The sequence below is a fragment of the Alternaria ventricosa genome, assembly GCF_023758065.1.
Source record: "Alternaria ventricosa strain BMP 2768 chromosome Unknown scaffold_36, whole genome shotgun sequence".
NCBI lineage: Eukaryota > Fungi > Ascomycota > Dothideomycetes > Pleosporales > Pleosporaceae > Alternaria > Alternaria ventricosa.
In genome coordinates this window covers 57,511-74,610 of record NW_026055716.1, presented here as the reverse complement: position 1 = coordinate 74,610, position 17,100 = coordinate 57,511, and the positions used below count along the sequence as shown (strand labels likewise).

General features: G+C 55.3%; 6 protein-coding genes across 6 annotated transcripts; 3 read left to right on the top strand and 3 right to left on the bottom strand.

Moving 5' to 3' along the window:
* Positions 1–257: 257 nt before the first annotated feature.
* On the top strand, positions 258–2,379 carry J4E93_010806 (uncharacterized protein; the record flags this gene model as incomplete). The annotated part of the gene is made up of 3 exons (XM_049348682.1): positions 258–263; positions 387–562; positions 630–2,379. The coding sequence occupies 3 exons, from the start codon at positions 258–260 to the stop codon at positions 2,377–2,379; spliced, it is 1,932 nt and encodes a 643-aa protein (XP_049194136.1).
* An 861-nt stretch (positions 2,380–3,240) lies between these two features.
* J4E93_010805 (uncharacterized protein) lies at positions 3,241–5,629 on the bottom strand (the record flags this gene model as incomplete). Its single annotated transcript, XM_049348681.1, has 4 exons — positions 3,241–3,469; positions 3,547–4,982; positions 5,035–5,356; positions 5,412–5,629. The coding sequence occupies 4 exons, from the start codon at positions 5,627–5,629 to the stop codon at positions 3,241–3,243; spliced, it is 2,205 nt and encodes a 734-aa protein (XP_049194135.1).
* A 1,675-nt stretch (positions 5,630–7,304) lies between these two features.
* Positions 7,305–9,996, bottom strand: J4E93_010804 (uncharacterized protein; the record flags this gene model as incomplete). Its single annotated transcript, XM_049348680.1, has 2 exons — positions 7,305–7,883; positions 7,981–9,996. 2 exons carry the CDS (start codon positions 9,994–9,996, stop codon positions 7,305–7,307), a joined length of 2,595 nt encoding a protein of 864 aa, XP_049194134.1.
* A 912-nt stretch (positions 9,997–10,908) lies between these two features.
* Positions 10,909–12,684, bottom strand: J4E93_010803 (uncharacterized protein; the record flags this gene model as incomplete). Its single annotated transcript, XM_049348679.1, has 1 exon — positions 10,909–12,684. One exon carries the CDS (start codon positions 12,682–12,684, stop codon positions 10,909–10,911), a length of 1,776 nt encoding a protein of 591 aa, XP_049194133.1.
* Positions 12,685–13,016: 332 nt separating this feature from the next.
* On the top strand, positions 13,017–14,305 carry RPT4 (26S proteasome subunit rpt4; the record flags this gene model as incomplete). Its single annotated transcript, XM_049348678.1, has 3 exons — positions 13,017–13,242; positions 13,295–14,138; positions 14,185–14,305. 3 exons carry the CDS (start codon positions 13,017–13,019, stop codon positions 14,303–14,305), a joined length of 1,191 nt encoding a protein of 396 aa, XP_049194132.1.
* A 487-nt stretch (positions 14,306–14,792) lies between these two features.
* J4E93_010801 (uncharacterized protein) lies at positions 14,793–16,834 on the top strand (the record flags this gene model as incomplete). The annotated part of the gene is made up of 3 exons (XM_049348677.1): positions 14,793–14,904; positions 14,956–16,625; positions 16,697–16,834. 3 exons carry the CDS (start codon positions 14,793–14,795, stop codon positions 16,832–16,834), a joined length of 1,920 nt encoding a protein of 639 aa, XP_049194131.1.
* Positions 16,835–17,100: the final 266 nt, after the last annotated feature.

The window sequence follows — 17,100 nt, the reverse complement described above, 5'->3', positions numbered from 1 at the left end:
GAGCAGTCTTTACACAAACTCTGTTGCGCTTGAGCGCGGCGCAACCCTACGAATATGTCCTTTGGGTGCAGTCCGTCCGATGTTCTGAAATTGTTGGAGATTTCGACCCGTGTATATCTTGCGTTCAAAGGTATGGCGCCAGCTACCCCCCTCTGGTGGCAACCGTCAGGGACCACCTCGCTCATCATTGCAACTAGATGCCAACGAAAATTCGGAAGCGCAAGTCAGTGGGCTTGTTAAGGAATTCACCACATTCCATGGCTGTCTCAAAAAGCTGGGCGAGCTAATGAGACAATATGGCCAGCCGCTACGTGAGCGTTCATCTGTGTACTACATTTGCGGCATGCACTGACGCGAGATAACAACGCGCAGCATTCCCTGTCCAGGATTTCGAAGACACGCTGAAGAAGTGTGAAAAGACCTTGGAGCCATACGCTGAACATCTCGTCGATAAGAAGATGACCGTCAAGAAGTTCATCTTCACGATCAGATACATCGGGATGGAAAAGGAGATCGATGGGCTGAGGAAACAGATCAGCGGCCATTACCAAGCGCTGAACATGTGCATTTCCTTTCTGCAATTGTAAGCCTCTTTCGTACTCGAAACAACAGTCGCTGACCGTCGTTAGGCGGCTACATCTCGAGGCAACCAAGCAGACTCAGCGTCTTCTCGACGCTGCGCCGTCTCGTACAGTAAATCTAGGCGGCCGCGCTTACTCCACAAACACTCTTGGTGTTCCAAGCAACCGCGCACCACTGGCACTCGCGTCTTCCGACGAACACCCGTTGTTCAGCGCATGGAAAATCTTTGATCGATGGCTGCAAAGTGAGGACGAACGTGTTGCTCAAGAAGCGGGACTATCGCGGCCTCTTTCTCTGGGAGACACACCTGCTACGTTTTCTACTGGTGATGTTCAGACAGCTGCTGTACTATATCATCTGAGACGGCAGGTCGATGACGCGATTTTCATCGAGGAGAATCGCGCAAAGCGAGCTACGGCGGAGAAACGCTCACACTTGGTCCCAAGCGACGCGATGAAGCAGCAGGTCCGCAACATGCCACCAGCTCCATTGCGAACCTATACCCTCGAGACAGATCACTCCGGGAACTTCACCATGTTTGGCCAAGACAGCTTGAGTGACTCCACGGGCAGCAACCGCCCGACCTTGAGTCTACAGCCATCGTCTCCAGATTACTTTGGATCAGTCGATTGGTCGCAGTCGCCTAGACCGACATCGCTTGAGCCTAATAGGATACCTTTTAGTTCCACAGTTGCCTGTAGCGAAAGCTCTTCGCCCGCATCACCGTCGTCAACGGGTACTGCCTCAGAGAAGCCCTTATCTCCCACTTTGCGGCGCAGTCTCTCGCGCACATCCCTGGCAACCATGACATTAGGAGACGCTGCACTCGACTGGAAGCGAATATGTCGCAACGTTCAGGTCGAACGAAAGTCTCTGAAGTACGGATCCGAAAATCACGAGTGCGAGGTTCGGTGGCGATATCGAGAAGATACTGGCATCTCGCTGCGAACAGTCTATCACTCTAGCCAAGACGGGAAGCTTCGAACATGGACTGAACAGCACTTTCCTGCTACCGGGCCAGCGATACCCTTGACTACCACGTATGTTGACGGTGCAGTGTCTGTCGATTTTCCGCGCAGCTCGTTCGGGAAACTCAACAGGCAGTATATTGACATCAAGTACACGTTCATTGGCCACGAAGCAGCAAACAGATTCCAGACCTTGTTGTACACCAACAACGGTGCCGACTCTGCTAATCTCGAATTTGATCGACCCATATCGAGCATATCCTCGGATCACAATCCGACTGAATGTCGTGGAAGAAATTTGCGGCTGTGGCGGCGTACCGAGACGCATCTAGCCGATGGTGGGCTCGTTACGTCTGAGGTCTTGATTCTGCTGTTTTACACGAGCGCATTGGAAGAGGATGGGCACTGGGTCGAGGAGCCGCACTACGCATTCGAATGGCTCACGGAGTCGGTCTATAAGAAAGACAGTGACAAGCTTACGCTTCTCTTCTCAAAAGACGCACCGCGTTGGGCGACTGATAAGGTTTTCAAACGCCGCAAGTCATCCACACAGACGGATTCCGAAGCAGCGAATCCGTCTCGCAAGAAACGCAACGACTCTATGGAAATGCTACGGTTTTCTCGATCAGACAGCGTTACTTCAGGGTCGTTGAGCGGCTCGCCGATTCCTTTGAAAGATATATCGGGAGGTGGTGGTGGTTTCTCGAGGGCTGCTAATCTGAACCGGTTTGGGTATTCGGCGTTAGAGATCAAGTTTCAGAGCAGGAAGGACAGGATGGCGTTCTTAGACATCTGGAAACAGTACGTCAAGCCGCTGAGTGTGTCTTGAAGATTGCAATGGGCAGATAGAAAGTACAGGGCGCATTGCACTGTACCGTGGTTTTATGCACAGATATCCGGAAGCCCGACCTTCCAAGCAGACGGACTGTTGAAGATTAATATTTGGAACAAGAGGTGTGCGATGAGAAAGGCTCCAAAGTGAATGTAGTCGTCTTGTCAAGCACAGACAGGGCATACTGGTTGTTGTAAAGCTTCACGAAATCTAATTGAGACGAACATCGCTTTGTAATGCTAGTAGCGACAATCACAAAGTTTACAAAACTGCCTCGTTATTGAAGAAGTGTGCACGGCTTCGATCGAAAACACCTGATTGCGGGCACCACGGATGCGCATGACACGTCGTCCGCACGGACTTTGCGCTTATCCAATTCGGGTGCTGCACATGTATTACGTATCGGTCTATGATGTACTCAGCGATGACACGTTGGGAAATACAATAAGGCATTGTCCGCGGAATGAAACCTACATGTGATCGTAGCAGGACTTATAAGCGAGTCCGACTCATTGTTGAGGGCGAAGGGTTGGAAGGCGAGGGCCTGGATCCTGTGGGCGGCACATTTCATTTTACCCGCATCAAGTTGTTCTCGCATGTACGTATACGAGAAGGCGTTCCGATGAAAGATGTACCCCTCATATTTGAAGCAGTCATGATCTGATTGGGAGTTAGGGCGAGAGCTAGATAATTACAAAAAGCCACCTTTCATCACGCTTATCACAGCTTAGAACCATGACGGAAGCACCTCAGAGCTGGAAACAGCTTGTAGTAGAACTTTTGAATAATGAGAACCATGAACAGTAATGACGGAATGTTGCGCGATCAACAGTATGTAGACATCCATGTAGAAGTAAATCAAATACAGGTCTTGTTGGCAGCCATTTTGCCGAACTCATCCACATTCAGGACAGCACCTTCTGCATCGTATTCGATCCTAACCTGCTGGTTGCTCGAGACAGAGGGATCGCCTACAAGGTAGTTGAGCGGTTCGAACCTCATGGCCGAATGAGCAGAGCTGAACATAGTATTGGGCAAGTCGCCGGTGTGCGGAAGATGGTGCATGCCGAGGTTGAACCAAAGCACTCTGTGTTCTGTTAGTAGTTGATATATTACGGGGTGCAGTATCAACAATAGATGGAGAAAGGAGGTGGGTTTACGAACAAATCTTCTTGATCCAGACTCTCGTCGTCAAAGAAAGTCTCAAAGTTGACAAGCGGATCGTCCTTGGAGAACTGGTTATTGGCATCCGCAGCCCTTGGCTCAGTGTCCTTTTGCTGTGTGACATAGAAGTCGTGAGTCACAAAGGCACCTGTCTTGCCAGTGTTTGTCGAGTTCGTTTGTGTAAGGTGGATGGTTCCGGCAGATCTTTTGATTCTGTAACCTGGGTACTCGCCATACGGGTTCGGTGTGTCCCTGTTGACAATGGCGTACAACACGTTATCGTTCTCGGCCCAATTGATCATGGACTCGCTCTCGTCGGCTACCCAAGATCGCTCAGCCTTGAATGTATTGTATACGCGACCCTGGCTCCAAGGATACGCTGTCGAAGTCGGCACAAACTGTAGCTTTTGTACACTGTTCTTCCTGCCGTTGATGTCAAGATCGACCTTGAAAGTGAGGGTGTGGTCGTGCGAGCTACCCGAAAGGAAGTCGTGTATATGGAAGCCGTACTCAGGCTGATCCTCCCAGTAAGCAGCGGCAATGTATCCAGAAAAGCGTGAAGAAACCTCGATACCGCCATCGTAGAAGAAGCTGTAGTCGATGAGGAAGTCGTAGTTGCCTACTGTGGCTACCGTTCGCATGACGAACTGGATGTTCTTTGCTACGCTAGTGTGTGGCGCGGATGGTGAAAAGGAATGGCGACGGATTGGGTAGCTCGCGTCAAATTCGAACAAACATATAGCGTCGGCTTGTGTCTTGACCGTGTCGCCTTCTGTCCATGTTGCAGGTAGGTATGTAGCATGACTAGGGCAGTCATAGCCTCTGACAAGAGGCTGCAAGGTCGATCCCATACCACTCGTGGTATCGAAGAAGGTCGCTTGTGATTGGAAAGGGTCGGAGCCGGAGTATGATGTCAGAGCCTCCTGCAAGGACAACTCGTAAATGATGCGTCTGCCTTTGTATTTGATGTCAAACAACGACAGGCCAAGGTCCTGAGAGACGGCATGATAGAGGGTGAAGTCCATCCAGGATATATATCCCTCTTCCGTATCGATCTTGAATCGCTGGTCGCCCTGAGCGACAGAAGCCGGCGGCGGTAGGTTGTCCAAAGGCATGGGCGTTCCCTGCCTGTCGGTAGACGTCCAGTTTCCCAGTACGTTTGGTGGTGGCGTCTCATAGTCGGGAGCGTTAATTGCGGCACGGAACTCTTCTGTGCTGGCGTAAAATTTGCCATACGAGTACCAACCGACAGCTTTCCAGGTATCCGAGATTGGTCCGGTCAAGTCAAATTTCACAGCGAATCCGAGTGGCTCGACTGTAACACTGCTGAGATTGGTGCCAGGGTCCGCAAATGCTCCTGCCCAGGAGATGGTTCGGCCCTCTTCATCCCAGAACGGGCTTCCAAATCTAAGACCAATGCTACCAGTAAGAAAAGTCTGTATGCATGTAAGCCTTTGTTGTTGTATGTTGTGGCTGGCTTCCACTCACAGTGTTGAACAATTGCATTGAGATATCCTCAGTCTCTGTCGCGAACCTCGTAAAAAAACTCGTCGCGTCGCTGGGTGAATACATGGGATGCATTTGTGTTCGACCTGGTTGGGAGTTTTGGAACGGGAAAGTCAACGGTTCGACCGCAGTCGCATTGGTTGCTGGCAATGGTCCCACCATGTACTCTTGCCAGTGCTTGTCTGTCGAGTTGGTGGTACCGCTTTGAACAGTAGCTCGCGCATAGCGCTTTGGAGCCGTAGCATTGCTGTCAAGGAAGGGAAGAGTATCCGTCTTGTTGGGATGAAGAAGAGCGAGCTGTACTCTGATATCGCATTAGTGTCCGGCGAGTGAGAGGTGTCTAGCAATGGTCGACTTACACGTAACTATCACGGCTAGATCCTTGGTTGCCAGTCAAGCTCATTCGCTCTTGGAGAAGTTCATTGACACTAGCAGCTTCCTCCTCGGAAAGGGTCTTCCACGGGTTTTCATGCGGTGCACTCACTGTGGGCTGGCGGTCGTTGATCGTGTTATCCTGCGCTGTGGAGAAGGTGACCAAGACGGCAGCACCAAGCGTTAAAGAAGAAGTCCACTTCATGTTGAGCAGGACGAATGGAACGAGCGTGCCGTTTCCGACGTGCAGACCTCTGCAGATTATATGCCCGTCTACTGGCCCATGCCTTTGTGGTAACACGGTAGGTCAAGGGGCGTTCGTGCTGTCATCGTGCGTGCGCATCCCCGTGGCTGGCTCGCGTCCTTAGCGACGAGAAGCTATGCCTCAGACATCGGTTTGTTGAGCAGCCTCAAAAAATAACATCACACTGTTGCTTTGCCGCACGCCGTAGGCAGGAAAGGAAGTGATCAGCGCCAGGGTCGCTTTCTGCATGTTGTGCAAGGGAGATTCAGCTCCACATCCGAACGTCACGGACGGAGGCGCCTCCTTTACATGATGCAGCTGCAGAAACGATTCTCGCGACAAGAAACAGGAGTGGAGACGCAGAATCGGGAAAAAACATGTTGCTCGAGCGTAAAGGTGTGCCCGGAATGTGGTAGATGTGTCGCGCACGACTGGTAGCTCAGGGGCGGAGCCTGCTTTCCGGAAGCTTGGTACGGTAAGGTACCCCGCAGAAACAATACCGGGCAGAAGTAATTAAGCAAACAAGCTTTTTCTGGCTACCTGTCGGTTCCAAAATTTGGTCGCCGATGCTACCTACCTAGATGCGCGATACATGCTTCTGGAGTGCTGCAAATAGAACAGCCTGCGTTCGCTCACACCCCTGTTAGTGGACACCTTCAGTCTTCACGTGTCCCACCCTTCGCCACGCTACACCGTTCCAAATCCCAACCTCTCGTCATCGCCTTCGGTTGTCTGGCCTCTGTTTCTCTCCTCCACTCTGCGTTTTGCGGTCCTGGTCCCACTTGCTCCTTCTCTCCGCAAGTCCTGGCTTGTCTTTCTTGACTCCTTGTATCTGGTGCTCCAGGACTTTCCCCATCACAACCAACATGTTCATAGCCGACTTCATGGCTATGAACATTTTGGAGCTCCGCTCTGGTGTCATGACCATGTATACCTTTGCGTCTGTTGCTAGAAATTCTTCCAAAACTAGGAGATCGGAATGAGCGGGGTTGCGAAGAGCAGCTTTGAAAGCGATCTGGTGGACTCTCCGGGCGGCTATATATTGGTTCGACATTATTCAATACGCCTATCTGAGCAGCGTTGTGATGTTGCTGTTATTTCAAGCGTATATTCCCGGTCACGGTGCAATGGGAGCGAGAACATGCGCTTTCGTTTGTATAGATCCATTTCTCATATTCTCGTCACCTTTCATCAGTCCCAGCACGCGATAATCAAAATCACCAGTCCGTCGTCCGTGCGTTCGTTTGCGATTGCAAAAGGACGAATCAAACTTGAGCACAACGCCGAAGCAGAAGGCGTTTTCCAGAAGCCAAAGCGATACGCAATACGAAATGTACAACGCTAAACGACCATGGTATATCTGAGCTTTTCTGCACAATCATAAACAAACAGTCCCAAGTCCACATACAATAATTTGCAAAGCAAAAACACGCTGTTCCTGACGCCGCCACAGCATGTGCATAGCTGAGCGAAGGAAGCACGGAGGAAATGGCTAAGAGACGTAAGACCAGCCAAGCGCATGTACACGATGACGTACAAGACGCGAACGAGGAACACAACACAGGGTGTGCCGTGGGATCGATCGCAATATATCACCGCTGCAATTGCAACTGCTTTGTCTCCATGTGTTTCAATCTTACTTCTTCTTCTTGACAGAATCCTTGCGAGCGGTGGTACCAGCAGCCCATCTGAAGAACGGTGATGGGGCGGGCTTCTTGCGGGAAGAACTCCCAGAGCTGCCACTACCGCTAGGCATGACAACAACTGCAGGTGGGGGTGGTAGCGGACCGCCAGCAGAATGCCCAGGAGGTGGCGGTGGTGGTGGTGGAGGAGCCATTGCTCCCGCAGGCAAGCCGACTGGAGGGGGTGGGAGTTGCACAATGTGTGCATGTGACAGAGATTCTCGCTTCCGGCTCTTGTCCCTCTTGCCCTTTCCCTTTAGTGGAAGATGGCTTGACATGAACATTTGAGCATCCGGTGGAGGGGGCGGTGGCGGAGGAAATGCCTCCTTCGGCGGCTCGGGCGGAGGTGGTGGAGGCTCAGGCATTGGCCACATGTGCATGGTGATGGCCCAGTCGGGTTGAATCATGGTTTCCCAAACCTGGGGCAGGATGATCTCGCCATCAGGTCCGACGAGGTCGTAGTGGCCTTCATGCACATGAGGACCAATCACATCGACATGCAGGAAAGCTTGTTTGATCAGTTCTTCCATACCCTAATAGAATGTTAGCATTTGACTTGAACTCGTTGTTGGTGGGACATGCCTTCCAAGTCTTGCATAGTTCCCACGGAAAGCTAAACTTGCGGCCAACGGCGTCCTTGAACTTGATCGGGGCCTTTGGAGCGTCGGAAGGCTTCAGCTTCGCAGCTTCTTCTTCCGCGGCCTTCTTTCCCTTTTCAAGCTCCTCTGCAGCAGCCTTTGCCTCTGCCAAAGCCTTCTCATGGGCCTTCTTGGTCTCTTCGGCTTCCGCGGCCGCCTTCTTCTCTGCCTCCTCGCGTGCCTTTTGCGCTGCTTCGAGCAGTGACTTTGCCTTTTCCGCAGCGGCTTTCTTCTCTTCGGCAATCTTGGTGGCCTCTGCATCTGCGGCTGCCTTTTCGGCTGCACGAGCCGCGTCCGCGGCCGCCTCACGCTTGAGTTGCTCGTCTTTCTGGGCAAGGATAAGGCTCTCGAGCTTGGCGAGCTTATCCTCGTCGCCCCTCTTCTTTGCCTCGGCAGCTTCCTGTGCAGCCTTCTCAGCCGCCTCTTTCTTTGCCTTCTCCTTCTCTATTTTGGCTTCTTGCTGAGAGATGAGCAGGTTCTCAAGGCGATCAAATTTGGCCAGCTCGGCGTCTCTTCTCGCCTTCTCGGCTGCCTTTCTCTCTTCCTCCTCTTTGCCTAGCAAGAGCTTCTCAAGCTTAGAGAGCATGCCCTCTTCTTTTGGGTCGGGTTGCGGAGATTGTTGAGGCGGTGGCGGAGGCATCATGGCCATGGGGTGCATCTGTTGCATGAGCTGCTGGTGCATGGGCTGCTGCATGAGTTGCTGCTGCATCTGTTGTTGCTGCATTGGCTGCTGCATCGGCTGCTGCATTGGCTGGAGCTGCATCTGCATAGCCGGAGTTTGAGGGGGTTGGGGTTGTGGGGATGGTGGGGGTGGAGCGGGCGCGGCGGGCGGATGGTGTTCTTCTTCGGGCTGGGGCTTCGGGGTAGGGCGCTTCGAGGGAGGGTGCTGGGGCGGAGGGGAGGGATGCTGTGCATGTCCATAAGGCGGATACATGTGAGGCGGCATGCCATACGGCGGGGCGCCGTATGGTGGGTAGTAGCCCATTGGCGAATAAGGCATCATGTCCCCCGGGGGCGCTGGCGGCATGGAGTTGCGATGGCCTCTGCGTGGCGGACGCGAGTCCTGATGGCGCGAGTCCTGGTATTCGGGAAAGTAGCCGGCTCGCGGATCTGCAGCCGAAGGGGGGCCCTGGGTAAAGGGATTCTGTCCATTGGGCGCAAAGGGATTCTGAGCATAGGCGGCGTGTGTGTCGTGGCCAAACGGAACCAGCTGGCCCGCAGGCGACTGGGTGCCGCCGCCGGGGAAGGCATATGGGAAGCGTGGATCCGACATCAAGCTTGGGGCGTAGCCGTTGGGGGCATGCTGGGGAATGTGGCCCCAGCCAGCACTGGGATGGCCGGGAGGGTGGCCAGGGCGGGCAGACGGGGCGTATGGGTAGTCGTCGTCGTCATCCTCGCCGTCGAGAGGGTCCTGGTGGTGGACGGATTGGGGCCTTGGCCGCCGCGGCCTGCGTGCGCGCTCCAGCTTGCTGCGGCTGCGGCTGCGGCTGTGGCTCGGGAGGCGCGAGGGAGGGTCTGGTACGGGGGCTGCGTGGCGCGAAGAGGCTCGGTCGCGGTGCGAGGGCTTGGGTCGAGGTGCTCGCGGGGGGGCTACAGCAGGTGGGGGGATCGCGTGGTGCGGCGCAGGCTGACGGTGGACAAGGCGAGGGCGCGAGGCAGAGTCGGAAGGGTTGATCTCGTCGATGTAGTCCCACGAGCCCTCGTCCTCTTCGTTGTCGTCTGTGTCGTCCTCTGGGATGTCGTCGTCGCTCTGCTCCTCCTCGGCGTCTTCGTCGGTCGCGTCCGAGGTGCTGTACTCGTCCTCGCTGGCCGAGACTACCTGGATGCCGGCCGAGTCGTCGTCGGTGAAGTCGTCGTCGTCGTCTTCGAAGGCGCCCGTGTGGTTGTTGACAGTGATTCCCTTCCGGAGTCTGATGGCCACGTTAGTGTCGCCCTTGACATGATAGCGGCGCGACGCAGCCTGGGGCAGGGCGCGACCGTGGGGCAGATGGGCTAGGACTAACGGCATGACCTTGTCCGGGCGGCGGGGTGCGGGCGATGGGATGGATGGGATGGGAGGGGCGGGGATGGGAAGCAATGCAACGGCCAAGGTGGAGCAGTCGAGGGGCTGCGAAGTGCGGGCGCGAGGGCCAGAAGCGCTGCACTACAACAGTCTGTACAGCAGTTACAGCAACGACACACGCTGGGTGCGACCGGCAGACGGCGGTCGTGCGGGACAGTCGCTGTCTTGGGGAGGGCAGGAGAGCAGAGAGCGCTGGGCGGCTGAGCGGGTGAAGCGAGTCCAGCACTGCAGTTGGGTTGGGCCGCTGCCGTTGTGCTAGCGCGTCCCCCTGGCCAACACGGAAAAGGCGATGCTGCCCCAACTCTCCAACTCTGATGCAGATGTCGGGCAAAGCTGTGTGCCGACGCGTGCATGGTCTGGCGACGGGCCGTGGATGTAGCCGTGGGCAGACGCAGCTGGAGTCCGACGACGACGACGACGGCCATCTGCCTCTTAACCTCACCCAACCCGCCTCGCACTGCTGCGAGTTATCCACGCCTCGTCTAGGCGGCTACGTGTCCAGCTCAGCAGCCTCACTGACCGCCTGGCTGCCCGACTCAAATGCACTCATGCCAACGGCCACGTGTAGCGCCCACTGCTTGCTTCTTCGACACCAACGTCACCGGTGCGGCAGTCGACTTGGCCTAGGCTGTGGGCCTGGCGTGCAACGAGTTCCCGCCCACCATCACGACACCCAGCGTCAAGACAGCAAGCTCAGAGCCATTCATCACGCATACCCTAGCCATCTGTGAGACCGAGTCTCGCTGCACCCAGTGTAAGAAGGCGACCAGAAGTCGTCACTAAATGCGTCATGAGAATTGGTATCTAATATGCATCCACAAACGCCTCGCAATGCAAGTGACTTCTCGCCTATGCTTCCTAACCCTCCTCCTCGCCCTCAGTTGTGCCGTTTGCCAGGCTTCTTCTCGGTACCTCGAAAACGTGAATGCCGTTCTTGGCCTTTGCAGACATCCATCTGGCTAACCTGGGCTCCTTGCCCACGGCAGCCACCACGCACAGCCCATCCTTGCCTCTGTCTCCTCTCTCCTGAACTGCAAGACCATTCACAATGCCTCGTATGAGAATAGCATCGTCCCTAGAGCTGCCATTGACCATGGACTCGTCTTCCGCAATCGGCACACGTCCTATCTTGCCCGCGGGCTCAATGCTCTTCTTGTCGGCTGTAATCCTCCAGGCGCGTATCCAGCCGTCCCAGCTCGCTGTGAGGATCAAGTCGGCAAAGGGAACGGTAGCAAGCGCAGTCACGTAGCGCGGTAGCCGCGGACCGGGCTTCGTCGATGTTGCGGCGTCGTCGTTGGCTGACATTTGCTCGGGCGAGAGCGGTGGATCGCGGCCATGGGTAAGTGGATATGTAAAAAGGGGCTTCTTCCGGTTGACAGACCACAACGACAAGGCTCCATTGTCCGATGCTGTGACAAACAAGCCGGCGTCGAGAAGGCCGACGCAATCGATGGAGCCTTCGGCATATGCCATGGGCGCATCGTCGTCGAGGTTGGCGCCGACGTCTTGATCCTGTTTGTCGTCTCCGTCAATAGTCTTGCCAAATCGGCCTTTGCGCAGCTTGTCCAAGCCCTTTTGCCTGGCTGTACCGCCTCCGTGGAAGACGAGCTGGTTTTCCTCGACGACCCTCCACAGGCGCGCAGTGCGATCGCGGGCGCCTACACTGACGCATGTCTCTTGGTTCATCTCCAACCCGCCTGCGACACCAATGACGGCGTCCTGGTGTCCGACCAGTGTCTCAATGTACGCAGATTCAGGCGCACTCCAGACAATGACTGCTCGGTCTGCGCCGCCGGAGAAGAGCTGCTCGGTGCCCCTCCGGAAGGACAGTGAGAGAACGGCATCTCGATGGCGAGTAAAGAGGTGTCGGGGCGTGAGGGTGTCGGCGTCCCAGATGACCAGACGCGCATGCACATCGCCCGTGGCCAGGTACTTTCCCGAGTCGGAGATGGCTATAGACACAATCTCGCCCGTGTGACCCAGAAAGGCGCGGTCGCCCTTTTTGTTCTTGTTTCCCTTGCGCCACAGGAGCCTCTTGGGAGTGGTGCGCGGCGTCAGGTTGGACGGTCGGTTGGGGTCGGGCGCATACGATTTCGGGTCTGCAATTGCCCACTTCTCGACGACGAGATCCTTGCTGATGGTCCAGGCGTGCGGCAGCTTGACAGCGCATCCGGTGGTGGCTTTTTGCAGCCCTGAGTAGGCCGTGGCGTGTGATGCATATTCAAACCCAAGCTCAGCAGCGATGGACCGGTATATCCTACCCTTGCCCTCCGCAACATCTTCCTTGAGCCGCTCGGCGATCAGGTCCTTGTCGATCTGCTCGGCGTCGAAGCCCACGTCCTCCTCGACCTCGTTGCGGATGTTGTCGAGATAGCGCTCGGCCAGCCTGAGGCGCTTGTCCGCCGCCGTCTCGTGCTCGTCTTCCGAAGAGCTAGAGCCGCTGTCTGCATCGTCGCCGCCGTCGAACGTGGGTGCGCCGTCGCCCTCGGATGTGTCGCTGCCGCTGATGGACTCCTCGCGCTGCATGCGGCGAGCATGCGCGTCTGTGGTGCGTCGTTTGGGGGCACCGGCGGTGGCTTCGCTGCGCTTGCGTTTCCGCTGTGAGGCCGGCGCGGTGAAGAAGGACGACGACATTGCGGTTGCGGGTGTGGTTGCAGGAATTTGATCGGCCAACTTTTTTCGAAGGCTAACTTTCGCCGCGGAAATGGCGTCTTGGTCCAAGCTCGCTCACATACATGGACAACACCAAGGCCATCGCCGTGGCCATCACCACCGACGTCTCCCATTCCGACACTCACTCCACCCAACGCGGACAGACCCTTTCGCTGGCTGCGCACACATTCACGCCGTCTTGACTCTGCAGCAAACTCGGCTGCCTTAAAGTACCGCCCGCCGCCCTCACGCGTGCCATCACCTCCGCCTCCACACGCCGCCGCTCCTCCGCAACGTCACCCACGCCGCCGCACATGTCCACCATGAGCGGAAGCGGCGACCAGGAGCGCGAGCACGCTCTCGAGGCCTACAAGTCCAAGCTGCTCGAGTCCAGAGAATGGGAGGCCAAGCTCAAGGCGCTGCGACTGGACATCAAGGGCCTGCAGCACGACTTTGACGTATCCGAAGACAACATCAAGGCGCTGCAGAGCGTCGGCCAGATAATAGGAGAGGTGCTGAAGCAGTTGGACGAGGAGCGATGTACGTGCACGTGTGCATCCTGCCAAAAGACGCCACACTAACGTCGCCGCAGTCATTGTCAAGGCATCCTCGGGGCCCCGTTACGTCGTCGGATGCCGGTCCAAGGTCGACAAGGCCAAGCTCAAGCAAGGCACACGCGTGGCCCTCGATATGACGACACTCACCATCATGCGCATGCTTCCCCGCGAGGTCGACCCGCTCGTCTACAACATGTCGCTCGAAGACCCAGGGCAGGTCAGCTTCGGCGGCATCGGCGGCCTGAACGAGCAGATTAGGGAGCTACGCGAGGTCATCGAACTGCCGTTGAAGAACCCCGAGCTGTTTCTACGGGTAGGCATCAAACCGCCAAAGGGAGTGCTACTCTACGGACCGCCAGGCACGGGCAAGACACTCCTGGCACGCGCCGTGGCAAGCAGTCTCGAGACAAACTTCCTCAAGGTCGTCAGCTCTGCCATTGTCGACAAATACATTGGAGAATCGGCGCGTCTGATCCGTGAAATGTTTGGGTACGCAAAGGAGCACGAGCCCTGCATCATCTTCATGGACGAGATTGATGCTATTGGCGGTCGTCGCTTCTCCGAGGGAACGTCGGCAGACCGTGAGATTCAGCGAACCCTCATGGAGCTGCTGAACCAGCTCGACGGCTTCGACTACCTAGGGCAGACCAAGATCATCATGGCGACGAACCGACCCGACACGCTCGACCCCGCTCTGCTTCGCGCCGGGCGTCTTGACCGCAAACTCGAAATCCCCCTACCCAACGAAGTGGGCCGTCTCGAGATTCTGAAAATTCACTCTGGCAGCGTAGTGACGGATGGCGAGATCGACTTCGAGAGCATTGTGAAGATGAGCGATGGCATGAACGGTGCCGACCTTCGCAACGTTGTCACCGAGGCGTAAGTGTCTCTTCCGTGTAACTGTGACATGGCTAACACATCGCAGCGGCCTCTTCGCCATCAAAGACTACCGAGACTCGATCAACCAGGACGATTTCAACAAGGCAGTGCGGAAGATGGCCGAGTCGAAGAAGCTAGAGGGCAAGCTGGACTACCAGAAGCTATGAACCAGCACCTACGCTTGGATGGTAATGATGATGTGAAGATTAGCCATGGGCATCATGTACGATAGCATCATAGAAAGAGGCTGGAGCAATGATTCGTCTGCCCCACTCTGTTTATCCGATTCGTGATGAGTCCAATGCGTACATACATTTCCTCGCACAGCGCCAGAAGAGCAGGCGATGCCCTTGCGTTATGATAGCACTTGAAATTGAAACAGGAGAAAAGAAAGCAATGGGTGGGCTTTCCACACCGTCTGCGAACATGACAACAGTATTCTGCTGAGGCGTGATCACAATGCATGGATACCCGTGAACGGCGTGCTAGCGTACCTGACGTATCCCGCAAAACTCTCCGACTGTCCGACAAGCGCGTGTGATAGTGCAACGTCACGCGTTTAGACGCGGCATCATTCCAAGGTTCGATTATTCCAAGCTTGGGCCTGCGACAACCAACCCGCACCACCCCGGCGGTCTCAATTGCATGCCCATGATGGAAATGGACGGGTCTCAGTCGCCGAGCAAGGCGAAGCGCTCGCGTACCGAAATGGAGGCTGACAGCGCCGTCTCTGCAAAAGAAGCTCCTGTGCAGGCTCTGGACGACGGTATGTCCCTTGTGCATCCGTCGCGCGTCAAGTTCCTAACAACCTCCCCAGACGATACTTCCTCCTCCGACGATGACTTTGGTCCCGCCCTTCCGTCTTCAGCGCCGAAGCGAAAAAAGCGCAAACTGCCCTACGAGAAGCTTTACGTCGCTGCGCTGCCCGGCGCGACCCGCTACTCCAAATCGCTAATGCACCGCGAGCAATTATGCTTTACCACCTTTACCCCCCACACCGACTTCCTCATAACGAGCTCTGTCGACGGCGTGGTCAAGTTCTGGAAAAAGGACTTTGGCGGCGTAGAGTTTGTCAAAGAATTCAGGGCGCATACCGGCGAGATCAAGTCTGTCAACGTGAGCGCCGACGGCCGTAGCTTTGCTACCTCCGGCTCAGACAAGACAATCAAGATCTTCGATGTCGTCACCTTCGATCTGCTGGCCATGCTGAGCGTCGAGTACACGCCTAGAGCGGTTTGCTGGCTGCACGGCCGAGGCGCAAGCTTTCCTCAACTGGCCGTCAGCTCCGAAGAAGACAGTTGGATCCGCATTTACGATGGCAGAGGGGAGAATCCAGAGCCGTTACACATGCTCAGGAGCGTTCACAGGGCGTCAGTGAACCTAATGGCATACAATAGCGAATTCGACTGTGTTGTGAGCGTCGATCAAGGTGGTATGGTGGAATACTGGAGGCCCAATGGAAACTTTGAGAAGCCAGACAATGTTTGGAGGCTGAAGAGCTCTACCAGTCTGTTCGACTTCAAGAAGTCAAAAAGTGTGCCCTCGTCGCTTACCATATCTCCCACGGGGAAGCAGTTTGCGACGCTTTCATTCCCGGATCGCAAGGTCCGCGTCTTCGACTTTGCCACCGGCAAACTTCATCGCACGTACGACGAATCAATCGAGACCATCACCAGCATGCAACAGGCTGGTACCGCTGTCCAGCATCTGGAAGACATGGAGTTTGGTCGACGCATAGCCATCGAAAGAGAGCTCGACCAGCCTATGGCGAGGTGTCGCATGAATGTGACATTTGATGAGACAAGCAATTTCATCCTGTACGGCAGCATGTACGGCGTCAAAGTGATCAACACACTGACCAACAAGCTCGTGAAGCTGTACGGCCAGGAAGAATCCATCAGACCGCTATGGCTGTGCCTCTACCAAGGGCAACCAGAGAAAAAGGGTGTTGTCACTGTCGAAATGGCAGCGAGCGAGAACCCGTTACTACAGGAAGCCGAGGCCAGAGATGCCATGCTCGTCACTACAGGTTCTGGCAAGGTCCGTTTCTACATGTACACTAACGATGCCAGCGCTACCAAGTCGACCCGTGATGTGCAGAACGAAAAGCCTCGCGTTGCTGCCTCCAGCAAACAAAGAGACGACAAAGCACTCGCCGCAACAGGCACTACAGCTACTCTCCACACCACCTACGGCGATATTACCATCCGTCTCTTCCCGGACGCCGCTCCCAAGGCCGTGGAAAACTTCGTCACACACGCGCGCAACAACTACTACAACAACGTCATATTTCACCGCGTGATCCGCAAATTCATGATACAGACTGGTGACCCACTTGGTGACGGCACTGGTGGAGAGAGTATTTGGGGCAAGGAGTTTGCAGATGAGTTCTCCAACTTGAGACACGACAAAGCCTACACAGTGAGCATGGCGAATGCCGGCCCAAATTCGAACGGAAGCCAATTCTTCATTACCACCGAAAAGACGGTAAGTCCTTGTCTTCTTGTTTACTTTCAGTTTCACGATGAGGCGGTGCGCTGACTGTGACATGTATGCAGCCCTGGCTTGACAACAAGCATACCATCTTCGGACGAGCGATTGCTGGGATGGATGTTATTCACAAAATCGAGAATACCAAAGTATACAAAGAGAAGCCGGAGGAGGATATTAAGATCATAAGCATTTCCATTTCTTGAAAACGCGGTCTCGAGACGGACGCCCGAGCTCATTGCGTGGAGCAACGTCATGCTTGTACATTAGCTTGGATGATCATGTGGGCTGAACATTTGCAAAGCTCCGGTATCTACTGGCACGACCTGAGGTTGCGCGTATGATGGTAAACAGGGAATTCAGCCTGCAGGTGTCACATTTCATGTCTGCTGCATGGTCTGCAAGTTCGATACACTGACCACTTCTTGTTATTCCCCAGCTACTAATAATTCGTGCAAGTCTCGATACACGT